Here is a 19,278-nt window from a genome sequence, read left to right on the forward strand (position 1 = left end):
AAATTGTCACTCGCAACATAGGATGCGAACTGAGTTTGCTATCTAGATAGCGAGAGGATATTTTGGTATTTTAGGAGGTGTGTGAGAAATCCTGCGGTGCAAAAAGAAGAACTCTAAATAAGGAGGTACCATAAATCTCCAAGTTTGCTGCAAAATCTGTATTTGCCATCCCAAAATATTTGTCCAAAACTTTGTTATTTAGATGATAAATTTGAAGAATTTTCAAAACGAATAAATTTTATGAACTATTTTGTTAAGGATAAATTTAGAGAATTTCATATACCATCTAAAACTAAGGTTCTTTTTTTGAGTAATAAAAACAAAGAATTTGAAACTCATTCCTTACCCTGTATACAATGTGAATATCAAAGTATTCCTTATAAATTTATAATACTTTAGAATTATGCAAATTGGTCATATTTATTTATTAAAAAAAATGTACGCTAAACAACACCTATGTTTTGTATTTGTAGGGACAAAATTTTAAGAAAGGCTGTTCATCAAAACTCTATTTTGATTTGAGGATGAGAATTGGAGATTCCAGTTCCAGACATGACAATACTTCTCTTGCTTTGAGAAGTGAAACTTAACTATGGAGTTTGTTACCTTGATATGCACGTATGTTTGATTTGCATATACTCCATGTTTTAGTTATTAGCACACACCAACAATGCTGATGTAATGTGTTTAATTTGATGAAGTCTGTCATGTGGCAGAAGCAGACTCTTTAGAACTACTTGTTTGAATGGCGTGTACTCTTTCGACTGTTTGAATTGAATTCTTCTTCTTCATAACACACCACAGTTATGAATGTATCTCAGCAGAGTTCTTACTTTACAAGCTTTGACAGTTTGACACACTATAAATTTGAAAACCAACTTTTACGATCTAGGAAGCACCGACACCTCTATGATTAAGCATGTCGCGGTGTCCGACGCGTGTCGGTGTTCGACACTCGTATGACACTCGCCCGACACGTGTCGGATAGCTCATATCGGTGTCGAAAAAAATTCTATTTTTCCTTTAGTTTGACACTCCTTTGATCGGTGTCTGACACATGTAAGACACTCGTATGACACGTGTCGGACAAGTGTTCCAAAAATAATTATTTTTCCTTTGCTTATACTCTCCTTAGACACATATCAGACATATCTACAAGAGTTAAAGATGTGTAGAAACAACAATATTGAGCAATGAGGGATTGAAGACATTACATTTTGATTACGATATTTTTAGTTTTTTCGATCGTAGATGGATAAAAGTATCTTGTTTTAAAACTTTTTTTAAAAAATAACTTGCTCAAATTATACTTACATGTATATATTTTGATTCTCAATTTATATGTTTTATAAATATATTAGATTTACATGTATATATTTTGATTCTCAATTTATGTTTTATAAATATGTAGCGGTGTCCTATATTTTTTTACATTAGCGATGTCGTGATGTCTGTGTCGGAGTCCGTGCTTCATAGTTTACGATACCATATATGTATCATTATCAAGGTTAAAATTCTTTAGCCAACATTCCTAATCCCTCTGGTTCAGCTGTACTCACACGTTAAATAAAAATTTATGCCAAGTTTTACTTTGTTAAAATATTATTTATTTTCATTCTTAAAATGGTTCACTAGTTAGCATTTCATCTCCTCTCAATCAGAATGGATCACTAGTTAGCATTTCATCTTCTCTCAATCAGAATGGTTCATGTCATGAGTCTTGCATCTTATTCACAAGAATTAAGACATAATCGAGACCGTAGTTGTCGCGATTCAATTTCTGTCACACCATCTAGAGCACAAAAATTAAAATATAAAGTTCATACATTCAATCAAAATGAACGCATACATTCAATCTTCTGCAACATAGAACCTTCTCAATAGTCAATATACCATACAAAAACATGATAGAACAATCCATTCTAATAAAAATGAATGTATACATCAAAATCTTCCACAGGTTTGAGTTTCAATGTTATCAAAATGAGCGCATACATTCAATCTTCCGCAGCATAGAACCTTCTCAATAGTCAAATATACCATACAAAAGCATGATAGAACAACCCATTCTAATTAACAGAAGAAATTAATCAAATTGCCCAATTCCCTCCTAGCTCTAACAAATTTCTAATCCTAAAGAATCATATAAAAACTCGATTCTCTAATCATCCTGAAACCGCCCTATGTTCTATACATACTAGACAGACAAGATTTACATTTCCTTTCTACCTGAAATGGTTAGGAGCAGTTCAAAAACGCCTTGCTCTTTTTGAATTCGCTTGGGTAAATAAAAGCAGAATCCAAACACAGACCGCCTTTAGTGTGTGTGCAATCAATTTGAGTCATAGAGAACTTGACTTTGGTTGATGAATGTCCATCCTCAACCGTGAAATCACCTGCATGGTAAAAAGTCCAATTGCCAGGTTCTTTCAGAAAACATTGGGAGGCAACGTATTGCCCATCTGAAGTCCAAAGTTGGAATTGCACAGGCTTTTTGTCCCACCCATGAACATGTTCAGTATTGCAGACCCGACGTCCAAACCTCTTGTAGGCTCGCCCTAGATGTATTCTGAAGAATAAGCTATATGTCCCAGCTGGAAATGGGAAGTCAATTTCCCCGTCCACTTCAAACCACCAGGTATGCTGAAGGTATGCAACAGTACTGAACCTGTGGAGATAAAACAATTTAATTTCAAAGGTCCACTAAAATAGACTTATTATAATGGCAATCAAACTACTTGATAATGAGCTTCACAACTTGCATCATCAACTAGGAAAATAAAGGAAAATGAAGCATGTTTAACAATGTGATTTAACTTTCAATCTTAGACAATATCCACTAGTTTTCCTTCACAATAGACAGACCAAGATTTATATATTTATACATGTAACTTTACCAGTTTTCACCTTCATCAAGTGCTCACAAATAGGACAATGGCTGCATGTAGGTTCTGCGTAGATACTTAACCAAAAAACGGATACAAAATCAATATGATTTTTTATCGAGATTACAATGTGATCTTTATTGTTTTTATCGAGAATACTTTTTTAAGTTTAGGAGAGTATTCTTCTACCAATTAGTCCAGGGATCAATCGCCCTGGGTATGAATTGGCAAAGACCCCTTCTAAGTGTTTTCTCCATACACATCAATCGGAAAATTTGATCCTATAACCACATGTTTAAGGGACTTGAGCCCCACACTTGGACTAACACATGTTGATCGTGAGCATTTGCTAGGAACCCGAATTAAGAGAACAGAAATATAGTATTATTGATTGATAAGAAGAACTATTACAGAAGAGTATTCCTGTAATCCCAGAGCCAAAGCTCCTCAAAGAAGAGACAAATCTCTCTCTGCCTGGAACTGTGTGGGTACACTGTGTAATTTCAGATCTGAAAATCCTTGTGAGTGAGTTGTTTCTTGAGATGATTGCAATTCGATCAGCCCTCGTGAAACACTGGCCTCAGTCATAAGCAATGTCGCTCCATCCATCCTCATTGCAAGCAAGTTGGTCGTTGTCTTCCGTTGTTCTGTTATCGTATTCGAACTCTGCAGGGACTCACAATCCGTCCTGTTCCCAACCTTCTTCTACTCTAGTACTCTTCATAGTTCCCTGATGTGTTCCATTCAGAATTAATTAATGGCTGTCTTACTAGTCCCACAGACCTTCAGCAACCTCAAGCATATCCGACAGATCTGGGATGAGTTCCTTAATCAAGCCTCTTTCAAACATCTTCCATGTTGCATTCTTATCGTGCTGCTTCCAAGATTACCTTCATTTCCTCATAGTGACCCACATTACTTTCATTTCTTCATGGATCCAACTGTTGACTTCAAAATACCAACCCAACTGGATCAACCACCCGTAAGAATCTTCCCTTCCGTCAAAGATAGGAATCAGTCTCTCTGATATCACTGGCTATCCCTAGACTAATCCTCTTTATTCCCCTCTTTAAGTACATATTTTTGGTAGCTTTTGCTTTAAAACAAGCTGGGTTAGACAGGTTTTTCTATTTGAGGATAGTTATACACTGGGTTATGCAAACTTAAACATTGAGAATGAGTATTTCACTAAACATCTGCTACCAATTTTATTCCCTGTACTTCTTTCTCCACTTTCAATAACTTCATCACTCAATTCATTCCCTCTCCCTTCCTTCTCTACATTATATTCCCCTCATCATCAAACTATTCAATAACTACAAAAAGAACTCATGCTGAGACTAAGTATAAAAAATATTCGAAAAAATTCATTCTGAGATAAAAAAAAAAAATAACGACAAACCATCTAGAAATACAATTACAACATATTATACATATTATAAGAAACAAAACTAGTATTACCAATGCTATAAATTTAATACATACATTCTAGGCACATAAATGTGAAGAAACTTACCGAGATTCTTCAGTGATGATATAATTCCAATATCTCCTATCATCAACCCCAGTTATTGACAGTCCCTTGCTGGATGATATAGCCAAACAAAGCTTACCCGTGCCTTTATCAACCCAAACTTTCTGCACACAACAAAAAACCCATCAGCCAATAAGTATACGTTTGCTTTCACTTTTAGAGGAGCCAAAATTGATACTAGAGTGTATATAACTGATTTTGACATGTTTAGTTACTCTAGAGTAAAATCAATTTTAACTCTAGAGTTGATTCTAACTTGAAGCTAGTATTTTGAGCTTTAAATTCTAGAATTAATTCTTAGGCTAAAATTTGTTATTTCCAAACATAAGTCATTTACATTCAATTCAACTCACTTTTAACCATAATCAAAGTTCAAAAACCCTAATTTTCCATTTCCCCAAAATTTAGGGTTTTTGCATATAAATGAATGAAATTAAACCTAATCAGTAAAGTAAAGTACCTTGGTGCCACCATCGAGAGAATTGAGACGACAAAGAGATGTATAAATATCACGTTTACCCAAATTGATCGGAAAATCTTGAAAAATTTTGGCGAGAAGAAGAAGATAATTGGGTGGCAATTTAGATTCCCAAACAAAATCAGCAGAAGAAGCAGCACGAAAAGCACGATTCAAGGTAGCAAGTTGACAGATCTGAGGAGGATCCATGTAAGCGATGATGGAAGCGACGCAACTTTCCGGTAACTCACCGAGAGTGGGACCGGAAGAAACGGTTGAGTTTGATAGAAAGGAAGAGAATCGAAGACCCATGAAATTGAAACTGGGATTGAAATTGAGATTGTTGAATGATGGAAAGGGAAAAGTGAAAAGGGTTTCATAAAAAAGAGAAGAGATGAAATGAAAATTGTACATAAACGCGTAACAGTAATGTTTGGTGGTGTCCGTTACTTTTGTTTGTTTTCTGTTCCCGACAACAAGCCAACTCAGCTGTACGTACTATGAATCTATCTCATTAGGATTTTAGGCGGAAAGCAGTTTAGGTTTTAGGTAAGATAAAATGTCATTTCATTTGGATTTTTTTTTTTCATCGCCTATTTGGTTCACCAAACCACATAATCTGATTTGGAGGTTGGTTCTCGCATTAAGTTTCAATCCTTTTCTGACTGCGTGGAAGATCGAACCGTGATTCTCCCTATGAAATTCATTATCAATCACCACTAAATCAACTAACGATCAGTTGAATATTGATTTTGAAACAAACAAGGAAATGTAAAATTACTTACATAGTATTTCCAATAAATAATCTTTTATATTATAAGCTTATATACACAAGCAAATCCTAAACCCTAATTTGTTTTCTCTGTTTTCCCTCCATTTTATCTTGCAATTTTTATTAAAAAATAATACAATTTTGTCTTGATTAGGATTTGAACCCGCAACCCTTTAGTGCAAAGTAATATTTCCAACCACTATGGCAAATATACCAATTGCGATTAAAATTATGTGCAATAATTGATAAGCACCATCAATTTTAAAAGTATACCATATCAAAATTATTGTTGACTATATTATTCATCACGAAATATTTTTATGTCTTTCCTGATCAATGATTTTTTTCTACCGGATCATAAATTTAGAGAATAATTATCATGTGAGATTTGGAAAGTTATTATCATGTGTGATTTGGAAAGTTATTATCAAACTCAATTCTGCTAAATCAATTTTTTTTGCAATACAACCAAACACAATCATAGTCATGTCACTAATCACATTTATTATTTTGATTTTAACATTGCAGATTTAATATTAACCGATGATCAATTAATATAATATGCACTAGCAGATATTGAGATGATGTTACGTAGTTGTGGGAAGAGTTTAAAAGATTATCCTCCAATGCCTAGAGCAGACACATTATTAGTTCATGATATACAAAACAGTTTAATACACGACGAATTGAATTATAACAGACAATCATTAGCTGAGGAACATGTTAGATTGATGTTAACTATGACTTCAGAGCAACGTAAAGTATATGGCACAATCATGACAAGAGTTAACGAAAACAAACCTGATGTGTTTTTTCTTTATGATTATGGCGGTACATGGAAGACATTTATCTAGAGGGTCATGTCAGCCGCATTACGCTCAAAAGGTGAGATAGTTTTAACAGTTGCCTCAAGTGGGATCGCTGCATTGCTTATACTTGGCGGTAGAACAACACATTCAAGGTTTTGTATTCCTCTAAATGTTGACGAGTTTTCAACATGTACCATAGTTCCTAAAAGCCCTTTGGCGCTATTAATACAAAAAGCAAAGCCCATTATATGGAATGAAGCACCAATGATGCACAAACACTGTTTCGAAGCTGTTGATCGAACTTTAAAATATATTCTCAAGTCTGTCGATGAAAAAAATAAACACATTCCTTTCGGTGGGAAAATTGTTGTTTTTTGCGGAGATTTTAGACAAATTCTACCAGTAATACCCAAAGGTACAAGGCCAGAAGTTGTTCATGCTACTATTAATTCTTTAGTTCTTTGGAATTTTTGTGAAGTTTTAACATTGAGTAAAAACATGAGGCTTCTCGGTGGTGCTTCGAGTGCAGACGTTGAACAAAGAAGATTGTTTTCTGAATGAGTTTTGGGTATTGGCGATGGATAAATTGGAGATGACAACGACGATGATTTAGAACTTGACATTCCATCAGATTTGTTGATTCCAAGTTCAGGTGATCATCTTGCTTCTATCGTTGAAAACACATATCCCCAACTTTTACAAAACATGAACGATATAACGTATTTCCAAAATAGAGTTATACTAGCTCCTAAAAATTCAATAGTCGACACAATAAATGATTATATGTTGGATTTAATTCCTGGTGAAGAAAAAACATAATTGAGTTATGATACTCCACTCACACAAAATGTAGACGGTCAAACAGTGGATGATGTTCATACTCCCGAATTTTTGAACATGATTTCTACGTCGGGACTTCCAAATCACAAGTTGAGACTTAAAGTTGTAGTTCCAGTTATGCTATTAAGGAATTTGAATCAAAAATTAGGATTATGCAATGGTACAAGACTTATTATTACGAGATTGAGAAAACGTGCTCTTGAAAGAAAAATTATTTCATGAAGTAATATTGGTGATCGGGTTTTCATACCTAGATTTTCTCCGACACCATCTAACGTGAGAATTCCTTTTAAATTTCAACGAAAACAATTTCCTATAATGATTTCTTTTGCGATGACTATTAATAAGAGTCAGGGACAATCTTTAAAGCATGTTGGGATATATCTTCTGTCGCCAGTGTTTTCACATGGTCAGTTGTATGTTGCAATTTCAAGAGTAACTTCTAGAAAAGGATTAAAAATATTGATCATCGATGATGATGGTGAAGATACGACTAAGACTTCGAATGTGGTCTATAAGGAAGTCTTCCGTAATATAACATAATTTTCTTTGTATGAATATTTTTCCAAAATAATTGTTGAACTATCGTTTAATGTTATTCAACTTTTTTCATATACCTTACATTATTGAAATTATCATATCTTATTTAATCATTATATAACTTACAGCTAATCAGACCCGTGCACCGCACGGGTCGATGTTCTAGTTGTTTTAAATGTTCCTATCAGTTTAACTCAATTGTTAGAAATATCTTATTATATATATGGATGTTAGGGTTCGAAATTCATACGATCTATTTATTCAACTTAAGAGTGAAATTTTTAACCATTAAATTATTTTTTAAATAATAATAATAATAATAATAATAATAATAATAATAATTGGTCTAACTGTAGTACTAAAAATAAATTGGTCTAACTAATAAGGATTTTAAGTCCTTTAAGTAGAGGTTTGGTGAAAAAAAAAACATTTATAATATGATAATTTTAAATAAAAAAAAATACATAATCAATATAGTGTGACTCAAATGGTAGATACTTTTACCCTTTAATAATTTGATTAATTAAATTGACTAATGAAAAAAATAAAAATATATCCACAAACCAACCATTTATTATGTGCTTACATGCATTAATTGTTTTTACCTAGAATGTGATATTAATAATATAACGAGTATTCCGGAACACTCTTTAAGCACTTTAAATAGTACTATCATATTTTTATAAAAGTGTGTGAAGCCAATACATTAAGAATTGAAATCATTAACTTTTTTTAAGTGTAATACTTAAAAAGTGTCAAGGGCACTCGTTAACATTTTCCTAATAACATTTGCAAAATTCTGAATCTAAGAAAAGTTTTTTATGTTCGCTCAAATCTAAAGGAACGAGTTATGAAAAAAGAATTCAACTCAAATAGAGAGATCATGTCGGGAGTGTGGTGTGGCCTATTGTTGTTTGTCTTTCTTAGTTCTCTCATTTCTTTTCATAAAAACCATACAAATATCTTTTTTCTTTTTTTTTTTTGAAGCAAAAAAAACCATACAAATATCTTCTTCATTAATTCATTGTCAATTATGTAACTCATTGACCACAAAATTAAGACACTTGCGAGAACCAACAGTTGCGATTAATAATTGGTGGTTGATTTGTTTCCCTTTGATCACTCTTAGTTATATGTGAAATGTGAAACTATTGATGATGAACATTGAACAATGTCAGGTGCATTATTCTGTATAAAAACAATTGTGCTATGTGATTTTTGTAGTCCCGTTGCTTTCTTGAGATGACTTATTGTGGTTCCTAGCTAGATGAGACTTGTCTTGCGAATTGTGGTCGATATTCATTATATTTTGATATTTATGGTCGACATCTTACTCAAATTGTGTCTCCACCAGGACTCACAAAATCTATGAGAAATACTTGTCGCACGCTATAATTATTTCTGAGAAATGTTATTTGGAAATCACTTTTGAGACACTAATATACATGGTTAATTTTGTCATTTCCTTAATAAAAAAGAGAAATTGGTAGAGAATAGTGATGAGGATGAAAGAGAAAGAATGACATGAAATGACAAAATTGTCCATAGATGTTGAATTTGTGTTCTAGAAGTAATGTCCAAATAACACTTTTCTTATTTCTTAGGTAGACAGACTCATGATAAGTAAAAAAGAATTAAAGAAAAAAGAATTAAAATGATATTAATTAATGTGACAAATTTATTTATTTTATTTGTGTCTATAGGATTAGGTTGGCATGACAATAGAATTTGTATTTGCGGATATTCATCCGAAATGGACCGATTATGACGGGAAAATTCAAATTGACTGGATTTGAATTTTTCCAATTTTAAAAGAGAACATTGAATGTGTCCCGCTTATATCAAAATTATATTATATCTCTCTTAAATTAGAAATTCTTAAACAAACTCTTAAATTGAATTACGTTTAGTTTATTTTTAAGTTGAGTATTAAACAAATTATTTCTCTATTTTTTGTTTGTTTAAAAAAAAATATTGTTGAAACAAAATAGTTTTGGGCTTTCAAATAATTTTTTTTATTAAAAAAATACTAAAATGCAACTTAATTTCATATTGAGGTAAAGTAAGGTGAAATAGGGATACTCAAACCCCATTAGATATGATTTGATTTTCATCTTTTTTGAGAATTGAAACGATATAGAAGACACTCAAACTTTATAGATTTGGGAAGGACAAAAGTCATCTTCACGCCATTCCATTGATGGCTAGGATTAGTAGCCAAAACCAAACATAAATAAATTATATAAAAATGATATATATATTAGTTATAAAAAATTGGATAGGTACACACACTCTACTTATTTTCACTTTCACAAACCTTTATGGAATAAACTAACTAGTGTATCACCATCACAGTTAAGGAACTAAGTATAATAAACAAGTTTTAAAATTTGTATAGTCTATTATTATTTTAAAAATATAAAAATACTTTTTTCAATGTAAAATTTATTTTTATTTTTTTGCTTTTTTAATTAGTATCTCAGAGAAGCACTTTGATAGCATGATTCAATATTTATTAATGTGTTGTCTTCACATGTTTACCTTTAATTTGTTTTAATTATAATATACATGTAGTTTTTTTATATTTTACATCGACAAACTTGATGCTCGGTGGCGTATGTGTTGAAAAATTCATGTCACATTGAATTCTACCTTCAATATGCCTAACTCAGTTTAACCATTTAAATCACGTTGAGTTCCACTACAATATGCCTAGCTTATTATGGTTTCATTACCACTTTGGAAGTTCTATATGAATTTGATTTTTCTCTCATGAGAAATGTGAATGAATTGGGTATTTTCTTTTAAGTTTTTGGATTATAATTACGTTGAGTTCCACCCCTAATTGTATTGTTAAACTTTAAACAATCCATAATTTTAGTCCCTAAAAATATAATGCATTGTCATATTAATTCTCAACTCAGTTAAAAATCTGGTTAAATCCTTCACTCTTCACCTCGTTAGTCATTCCAGTTCATAATATTATATTATTATATTATTATATTATATAATATAATAATATAATACAAAAAATAAAGAGAATAGAAAACAGAAAAAAAATCTCAACTCAATCAATTGCTTTGAGTTCATTTTTTGACCAGGGGTAGCCGGTAGGTGTTAAGTTGGCGGTTTTGTGCATGTTTTTTTAATACTTTTGTGTGTGGGCCGGTTTGTTTGTTTTTGCCCATATATTTCTTGTAATGATGCTTTAGATGTTTTCTCTTTAGATTTCTTTTGGTTCTTTTTTCTTTTTTGGATTTTACTTTTTTGCCTTTTAATAAAAACTTTGATTGCTATGAATCGAATTTTTTTTGCTTGAAAAAAAAAAAGTTTCTGTTAACCGAATTTTTCCTGAATTTGAACTAGAAAAAACTTCGATTTCTGTGAACTGAAATTTTTAGCAAGGGCAAAATTGAAATATTTTGGAGTATAAAAGATACATGGAAGACATAGAGAGAAAACATCGATGCTTTATTCCCCTATTTAACCCACTTACAGAACCCAAAGCGAGAGAGGGTTTTATTATTGGTGCATCTTATACCGTGTATACGTTTTATTTTTTTATTTGGTTTCTTATACCGTGTATACTATGTATAGTTTGTGAATATAGTATTATTTTGGCTAAATTGCATTTTTGGCCCCCCTAAGTTTCAGAAACTTGCAATTTTGGCCCCTTATGTTTCAAAATAGCACTTTTGACCCCCTAAATTTTAAAAAGTTGCGATTTTGACCCCTTATGTTTTAAAATAGCATTTTTGGCCCCCTAAATTTCAGAAAGTTGCAATTTTGACCCCTATGTTTCAAAATAGCACTTTTGACCCCTATCTTTACCCTTTTTGCAAAAAGTCAATTTTGACCAAGTCAAAGTTGATGTGGCATAATAATATATAAACCTGTTAAGCATAAACTGCAGAGGCAAAATAACATAATTAAAATGACATAACAAGTCAAACTTATTACATATAAGAAATTACATTCAAAATAGAAGTTCAAGACACTTTTCTAAATCAAAATGACATAACAAATCAAGTCATTACATATAAGAAGTCATTACATAATCAAAATAACATAATCAAAATGACATAATAAAAAGCACGAAGGGTTTCCAATTTCCATTGTTTCCTATTTTTGGATTTGGGATTAGGGTTTTTTTTTTACTTATAGTGAGAAATCCTTTTGAATAAACGTCACGAAGGATTAGGTTAATTATTTAGGATTTGAGATTATATATGTGTTAGTGAAAAAATAAAATTAATGCACGTGACTTCTTCCTTTTATTTTTTTATTCTTAGTTTTTTTAATTATAAGATGACAAAAAAATGCTGACGTGGCAGCTGAGTCACTTAAGTGACTTGCCACATCAACTTTGACTCGATCAAAATTGATCTTTTGCAAAAGGGGTAAAGATAGGGGGTCAAAAGTGCTATTTTGAAACATAGGTGGCCAAAATCGCAACTACTGAAACTTAGGGGGGCCAAAATTGCTATTTTGAAACATAGGGGGACAAAATCGCAACTTTCTGAAACTTAAGGGGCTAGAAGTGCTATTTTGAAACATAAGGGGCCAAAATTGCAAGTTTCTGAAACTTAGGGGGCCAAAAGTGTAATTTAACCTATTATTTTCAATTAAGAAAATCGAAATTGGATAACATATTAATAAACACATCCCCCTAACTGCATCATTAAATCATGAGTTAGCGTTAATATCCGTAATTAAACATTAATATCCACAATTAAGCTTAACAAAGTCCATCCATGGCATGATGGCATCATTTGGTGGAACATGGAAGAAAATCTCTTTGAAGTGGACCTGCCACCTACATATGCTTATGCACTGCAATATTTTGTGCCATTTTACATTCAGACAGCTGGGACCCTAACTCCTATAAAACATTAGAATTTCTCAAGTTATTAGAAAATCATATATTTTCGAATCAAATCTTTAACATAAGAGAGTAGATAGTGAGAGATGGAATAAATATTAGAAAAAGCATGTACATGAATTCATAGCCTTATAAATAACTACAACTATTGATGATAATTACTTTCTACCAAAAACAAATAATCATAATAATTACAATATTAATCTCAAGAGTTTAATCTAGTCTAGTAGTAAAAAGACAGGTCTGAAATTCAGAAGGTCCTGGATTCGAGTCCCATTAGTGCTTTTTTAGAGGAAGATAAATGTAAATATATTTGTAAGTATTCTAAGAATTCTAAAATCTTCTTTGCCTTGATTGAACCACCATCCTCTCACTCTAAATTTTGGTTATAAATTTTTTTTTGGATATTAGTGAACTAGGATAAAATTGGAATTTCATTATTTATATTAGGATGTTTAAATTTAAACCAATTTATATAAAAATTGTAAATCGATTCAAAAAATTGGAAACCACATAAAATCAAATTTTATTGAATGTGTTTGAATGTTCTTTTATAAAATCTATTTGGATAAAATTTTATATTGATTTTCAAAACAAAATCAAACCGAACTAAACTACATTCATATATTTTAATACTTTATTTCTATTATTATTATTATTATTATTATTATTATTATTATTATTATTATTATTATATATTACATTAATACGGAGTATATAAGTTGGTTTTAAATTTATTAATGCTACTTATTAATTTCTTTTGTTATCATGATATTCGTTCAAAATTTCTACAATCGTTAACGAAGATTAATCTTCGTTAGGGAACCTGTGGAGCACACAAGGTGAGATATCCTCTACGAACCAAATTTTCTCAATACGCATGAGCATATGAAATCGAAGAGCACGTGCTTAAGAGGACAATGACATTTACCACATAAATCAATACATTGTTATAGTTGCTAATTATTAATTTAATATTTTTAGACATTTGATTGGTTATCAAATCTAATATTATAAATTTACTGTAAAAAAAAAATCTAATATTATAAATATTATATTTTGTAGATGCAATTTTTTCATCAAGTTTTTAAATTAATCATTCAAAACTGAATTGAACTGCATTTAAATTTCCTCAAAATCTATTAAAAAATGTACCACACACGCTTCTCATTCATATGGCATTGCAACGCTTTCTGCGGGCAGCACCTTTTAAAGTTATCAAGTAATACATGTCATCCTCTTGGAATACACATAACAACCATTTTAATATTAAGAGGTTAAGTCCCTCCAAAGAAAAAGTGAGGGACAATGTATCAATGATTATTGATTCATGCAATTTTTTTATAAGTTTTGGTCACCAAGTTGTCTGTGGCATCATACTCAATGGTGTTTGTCTTTCATTAATTAATGTATATACACAAATATAAAACTTAAAAATTAAATAATACTTGCTGCTGCTGGGAGTTTAAGGGAGCAACAACTATGGTGTAGCTGATTAGTTTGCTTCACTTTTAGGGAGAAAAAAAAAATCCCGAACCAATAAAAAATAGTCGATTTAGTTTGATTCGGGTTTTGCATCTCGAGTTTGTTTGATTCTTGTACATGTAGGCCCTAGCAACAATGAGCTAACAATTCATGACTATCAAAAGATTGAGACACTATATCTCCACTTTAGAACATGGGTGGCAAAAAACGCCGTTGCCGGGGATCGAACCCGGGTCACCCGCGTGACAGGCGGGAATACTTACCACTATACTACAACGACCTTATTGATTTGAGATTAATCATTCAGGGTTAAATCCAAGAAAGTCCCTCTTAAATATTAATCTCTCACCTCTTATACTCGTAGGAAACAAGTCTGCTTATTACATTCAAGTCTACCACTATAAACTTTGAAATGGAACATAACCAATGAAAGTTCAGTCAAATAGATACAACATCTCTGCATATAATAGTGAGATCAACTTTACAAGCTACTAGACTTTTAGTTTTAGCCTTTTAGGTATTGAGAGTTCCTAAATCCTAACTCATAATCTGTGAATAGTATGTAAAGGAATTACAAAACCATTTGCCAGATATTTGGGATTTGACCATATCATTATGTACACTTTGTCCTCTCTTATACAGTACTTTGTCTGGTAAAAAGCAAAAATGATGGTAATAACTCATATACTAATTCACAATGACCTACCTATATCATGGTAATTGCTGCAATTTGGTCAAGTACGTGGCTCAATGGCCAGATAGGGTGGTGCTCAATAACTAAATTCTTCCACCTGATAAAATAGCTATGTATATTAGCTTCTTTCCTTTTCAAGTCTTTTGACCTAGCTAGATTAGCATTACTTGCTGTTAATTTTGTCACCAATAAAAGACAACAGAAGATTTGTTTGAAGTAGTTTGTTTAAGCTTATCTGCCGCATAAGTACTTGTGAGATTGTTTAGAAGAACATACTAAAACAACTTATGAAATGTCACGTTTATAAGCTGTTTTCAATTTTTATTCACATAAGTTCTCTAGGATAGGTTATTAAAACAGGTTATAGCTTATGTGAAAACAGAATGACTTTATTTTTATCTTTTGTTCCATAAATAAATTATACATGTACACTTATATGATAAGCGCTTATACTATAAGCAAACAAAGTTATAATAGGATGCACTTCTAGAATCCTCCAATGACAAAAATGAATCACCAATGACGTATACATTGAGATATTAATTAAGACATAGTTAGGATGAGATTAAATATTATCCATTTAGGTTGCTGAGAAAAAAAGATCTATCAAAAGATCTTTCTCCACATAAAAACGAAGGAATAAGAAAAGTATGTATGTGCCTGCCTACTGTTGAAAAATTTAGTATAGATATTGGTAAGATTTCAAGTTGAACAAATTAAGCATTACAAGTTTAGGAGTTGAAGCATTCAATGATATCCATGAGTAGATCTATTTGAGATGCTTAGTTTGGTCAGACAATGTCCTAACTCAGTCATCAAATCTAGGAAAAATCTCCTTAAAAACTGCCTTATACACCTGCCTCGTGCTCCTTGTATTATACTAGTAGTAGTTATAGGGACTCTTTACCACAATAATAAGGATAATAATGAAAAATAATACTAATAATGTTTCTTTGAAGAAACAAGACGTGGGGAAGAGGAAGCATCCCAAGTAATTAAGATTCATATCATGCAAGGCTAGCAAATGAACACATCATATCATATGTATGCCGTTGACATAACATTGAGTGGTTTAATAATACTATTATAGACAGATATATATAATATAACTCCAATTATTCTATTTTATCTCCAACTACTAGTACAGCTCTTTGAACAACAAACTTCAAGAAAAACTATATGAAATCCAAATTTTATATTATTTTCTTCAAGTGGTTATCAGAATTTCCTTGCCTATTTAACAACATTTTCTGATACTCCTTTCTGCTCATTCTTGCCTCCTTTCCCATTTTTAGCCTTTTCCTCTATTTTCACCACTTCACTCTATTTAAAAAAGTGTTTCATTTCATTCTTTTTTTAGAAGAAAAAAAATGTGGGGTTTGTGTCTTGGAGCATTGGTTATTATATGCATTATTACACATTGGGTTTATAGATGGAGGAATCCATGTTGCAATGGTAAACTCCCACCTGGTTCAATGGGTTTGCCACTTTTAGGTGAGACCCTTCAGTTTTTTTCTCCCAATACTTCTTCTGATATTCCTCCATTCATCAAGCAGAGAATGAAAAGGTATATATAAAAGTATTATTTCAAGTCACCAATGCAATTAAGTTTTGATTTTTCCTTATAGGGTAATTAGGAATATCCGAGTTTGTTCGCCGAGTTCGAAAATACTGGCTGAACAATCTATGGCCAGACTTCACTTGCCTCTCGGTTGAACTCTGGATTATCAGGGTCCTCTATCCTGGGAACCGTAGGGTTAAGACAAAAAAATATATATATAATAATTTGTTTTGTCTCTTTTCAGATATGGACCAATCTTCAAGACAAACTTGGTTGGAAGACCAGTTGTAGTCTCAACAGACCCTGATCTTAATTACTTCATATTCCAACAAGAAGGGAAAATATTTCAGAGCTGGTATCCAGATACATTCACAGATATATTTGGGAAACAAAATGTAGGTTCCTTACATGGTTTTATGTATAAATACCTTAAAAACATGGTGCTCAATTTGTTTGGTCCTCAAAGCCTTCAAAAGATGATCTCAGAGGTTGAACAAGCAGCCCACAGAACATTACAACAATCGTCGTGTCAGGACAGTGTTGAGCTGAAGGATGCAACAGCAAGGGTAAAAATTATTACATTACACTAACTATTCTTTCATTCCACTACTATCACCTTCTTCAATTATTTGTCTAAAACTTTGGTTTATATCATTCAGATGATATTTGATTTGACTGCAAAAAAACTCATCAGTTATGATTCAACCAAGTCCTCAGAGAATTTAAGGGAGAACTTTGTTGCATTTATACAAGGACTCATCTCATTCCCTTTGGACATTCCAGGAACAGCTTATCACAAATGTTTGCAGGTGAGACAGAGGAAGTATCAAACAAAATGTATTTTCTTTTGATCAAGAAAATAGAAATATTGATTTGTTTTGGTTTCTCAGGGTAGGAAAAGGGCAATGAAAATGCTGAAGAACATGCTGCAGGAAAGAAGGGAAATGCCTAGAAAACAACAGACAGATTTCTTTGACTATGTTATTGAAGAACTTAGAAAAGAGGGAACAATGCTAACTGAAGCAATCGCTCTGGACCTCATGTTTGTACTTCTCTTTGCAAGCTTTGAAACCACTTCTCTGGCTCTTACTTATGCCATCAAAGCACTCTCTGACAATCCCTTGGTGTTCAAGCAATTACAAGTACGTTACAGATATATTATTTTATCATAATCATTGGAACTACTTTTTATGGCTTTACAAGACCTCGGTTTTGACCTTCCTTGTTACCGTGTCTTTTAGGAAGAACATGAAGCCATCATCAAACGGCGTGAAAATCCTAACTCCGGAGTCACATGGGAAGAATACAAATCAATGAAATTTACATTTCAGGTTGGTTAAAAATGTCTTCATTTTTTACTGTACAATTTTGTGTGTTAATTTTGTTAGCAGCCAACACTCGGTGGGATTTAGTCCCACATCGGATAGATAGGACTCTTGAGAAGAGTTTATAAAGAGGAGGCAATCCTCACCTTACAAGCCGGTTTTGTAAGGATGAGTTAGGCCTCGATATTCGTGACATGGTATCAGAGCCTATCGGGTCTATCGTTGGGCTTCCGCCTTCCTCCGTCGTCCACGCTTCAGGCCCATTCCGCTGGGCTGAAGCGTGAGGGAGGGTGTTAGCAGCCAACACTCGGTGGGATTTAGTCCCACATCGGATAGATAGGACTCTTGAGAAGAGTTTATAAAGAGGAGGCAATCCTCACCTTACAAGCCGGTTTTGTAAGGATGAGTTAGGCCTTGATATTCGTGACAAATTTATCTTATCTTATTTGAAATTCAATGATGATGTGCACAGCTCATAACTGAAACTGCGAGACTCGCAAATATAGTTCCAGGGATCTTCCGGAAGGCACTAAGGGAAATTAATTTTAAGGGTATGTCATTGCTGATGTAATAATACAAAGTTTTCAAGTTTCAAAATATTCCAGTGCATTGGTACCTTGATGTTTAAGTAATGGAAAAGCACACTGTATATGACAACATTACCTTACCTCATGTGCAGGACATACTATACCAGCAGGCTGGGCAATTATGGTGTGTCCCCCAGCTGTACATTTGAACCCCGCAAAATATCAGGATCCTCTTGCCTTCAACCCAAGTAGATGGGAGGTGCGTTTAATATTTTTGTTATTTTCTTTCCAACATCACTTCAGAGCTAGTTGCTTCAAAGAATCTGAAAAAGTAACGTAGTTAGCTGCTTTAGCAAGTAATATATAAATAAATATTCCAGTAACTTAGATTCTAGCCTATCATCTCTCTTCTTTTACAATTTAGTAACACAAAAAGAAATGGATTACAGGGAATGGAATCAAATGGTGCTAACAAACATTTCATGGCTTTCGGTGGAGGCATGAGATTTTGTGTTGGGACAGAGTTCGCTAAGGTTCAGATGGCTGTTTTTCTTCATTGCTTGGTAACAAAATATAGGTAATAAGCAATGTCATGAATGTATAGTGACTTTAAATTGAAACAACGTACCGTCTTTAACGCCTGAATTTAATTGAGAACGTTAAGTACTAACGTCTGGAATATTTCAGGTGGCGACCCATCAAAGGAGGGAATATTGTTCGAACTCCTGGCTTACAATTTCCAAATGGCTTTCATGTCCAGATCACAGAGAAAGATCAAAGAAAGCACGAACCAGAATATACAATTACAAATTAGAACCCAAAACCCGCAAGGAAGACTCAAAAGTAGAAATTTAGACTTGACATCTTTTCAATCATTCAACATTGAATGCACAGTGCAACATTTTTGTTACGAAACAAAAGTAACCATAATGGCCTTTTAGTTTAAAATCACTTTAAAATGTGCTTC

General features: G+C 32.5%; 2 protein-coding genes, 1 non-coding gene and 1 pseudogene across 3 annotated transcripts; 2 read left to right on the forward strand and 2 right to left on the reverse strand.

The window, feature by feature from the left end:
• Window positions 1–1,920: 1,920 nt before the first annotated feature.
• On the reverse strand, window positions 1,921–5,387 carry LOC123908951 (F-box protein PP2-A12-like). Its single transcript, XM_045959702.1, has 3 exons — window positions 4,880–5,387; window positions 4,402–4,523; window positions 1,921–2,668 (listed from the first exon to the last, which is right to left on the reverse strand). Exons 1-3 carry the CDS (start codon window positions 5,288–5,290, stop codon window positions 2,239–2,241), a joined length of 963 nt encoding a protein of 320 aa, XP_045815658.1. The 5' UTR covers window positions 5,291–5,387; the 3' UTR covers window positions 1,921–2,238.
• An 833-nt stretch (window positions 5,388–6,220) lies between these two features.
• On the forward strand, window positions 6,221–7,828 carry LOC123909680 (annotated as a pseudogene).
• A 6,584-nt stretch (window positions 7,829–14,412) lies between these two features.
• Window positions 14,413–14,484, reverse strand: TRNAD-GUC. The gene has a single exon. It is a non-coding gene; the product is annotated as a tRNA-Asp (tRNA).
• Window positions 14,485–16,167: 1,683 nt separating this feature from the next.
• Window positions 16,168–19,173, forward strand: LOC123911057 (cytochrome P450 87A3). Its single transcript, XM_045962385.1, has 9 exons — window positions 16,168–16,465; window positions 16,704–17,025; window positions 17,119–17,268; window positions 17,350–17,601; window positions 17,701–17,790; window positions 18,257–18,335; window positions 18,464–18,570; window positions 18,761–18,888; window positions 18,999–19,173. Exons 1-9 carry the CDS (start codon window positions 16,269–16,271, stop codon window positions 19,123–19,125), a joined length of 1,452 nt encoding a protein of 483 aa, XP_045818341.1. The 5' UTR covers window positions 16,168–16,268; the 3' UTR covers window positions 19,126–19,173.
• The last annotated feature ends 105 nt before the right edge of the window (window positions 19,174–19,278 follow it).

This window comes from Trifolium pratense, linkage group LG2 (genome assembly GCF_020283565.1).
Source record: "Trifolium pratense cultivar HEN17-A07 linkage group LG2, ARS_RC_1.1, whole genome shotgun sequence".
In the NCBI taxonomy this organism is placed as follows: Eukaryota; Viridiplantae; Streptophyta; class Magnoliopsida; order Fabales; family Fabaceae; genus Trifolium; species Trifolium pratense.

What these genes read in the sequence shown, in the direction of transcription:
- LOC123908951 (XM_045959702.1), bottom strand. Translation starts at nt 5,290, where the DNA reads ATGTACAATTTTCATTTCATCTCTTCTCTTTTTTATGAAACCCTTTTC. An exon ending in CTCTCGATGGTGGCACCAAG is followed by an intron (nt 4,524 to 4,879) that starts GTACTTTACTTT and finishes TGTTGTGTGCAG; the next exon opens with AAAGTTTGGGTTGATAAAGG. An exon ending in ATCATCACTGAAGAATCTCG is followed by an intron (nt 2,669 to 4,401) that starts GTAAGTTTCTTC and finishes TTATCTCCACAG; the next exon opens with GTTCAGTACTGTTGCATACC.
- LOC123911057 (XM_045962385.1), top strand. Translation starts at nt 16,269, where the DNA reads ATGTGGGGTTTGTGTCTTGGAGCATTGGTTATTATATGCATTATTACA. An exon ending in TGGTGTTCAAGCAATTACAA is followed by an intron (nt 17,602 to 17,700) that starts GTACGTTACAGA and finishes CGTGTCTTTTAG; the next exon opens with GAAGAACATGAAGCCATCAT. An exon ending in TGCTTGGTAACAAAATATAG is followed by an intron (nt 18,889 to 18,998) that starts GTAATAAGCAAT and finishes GGAATATTTCAG; the next exon opens with GTGGCGACCCATCAAAGGAG.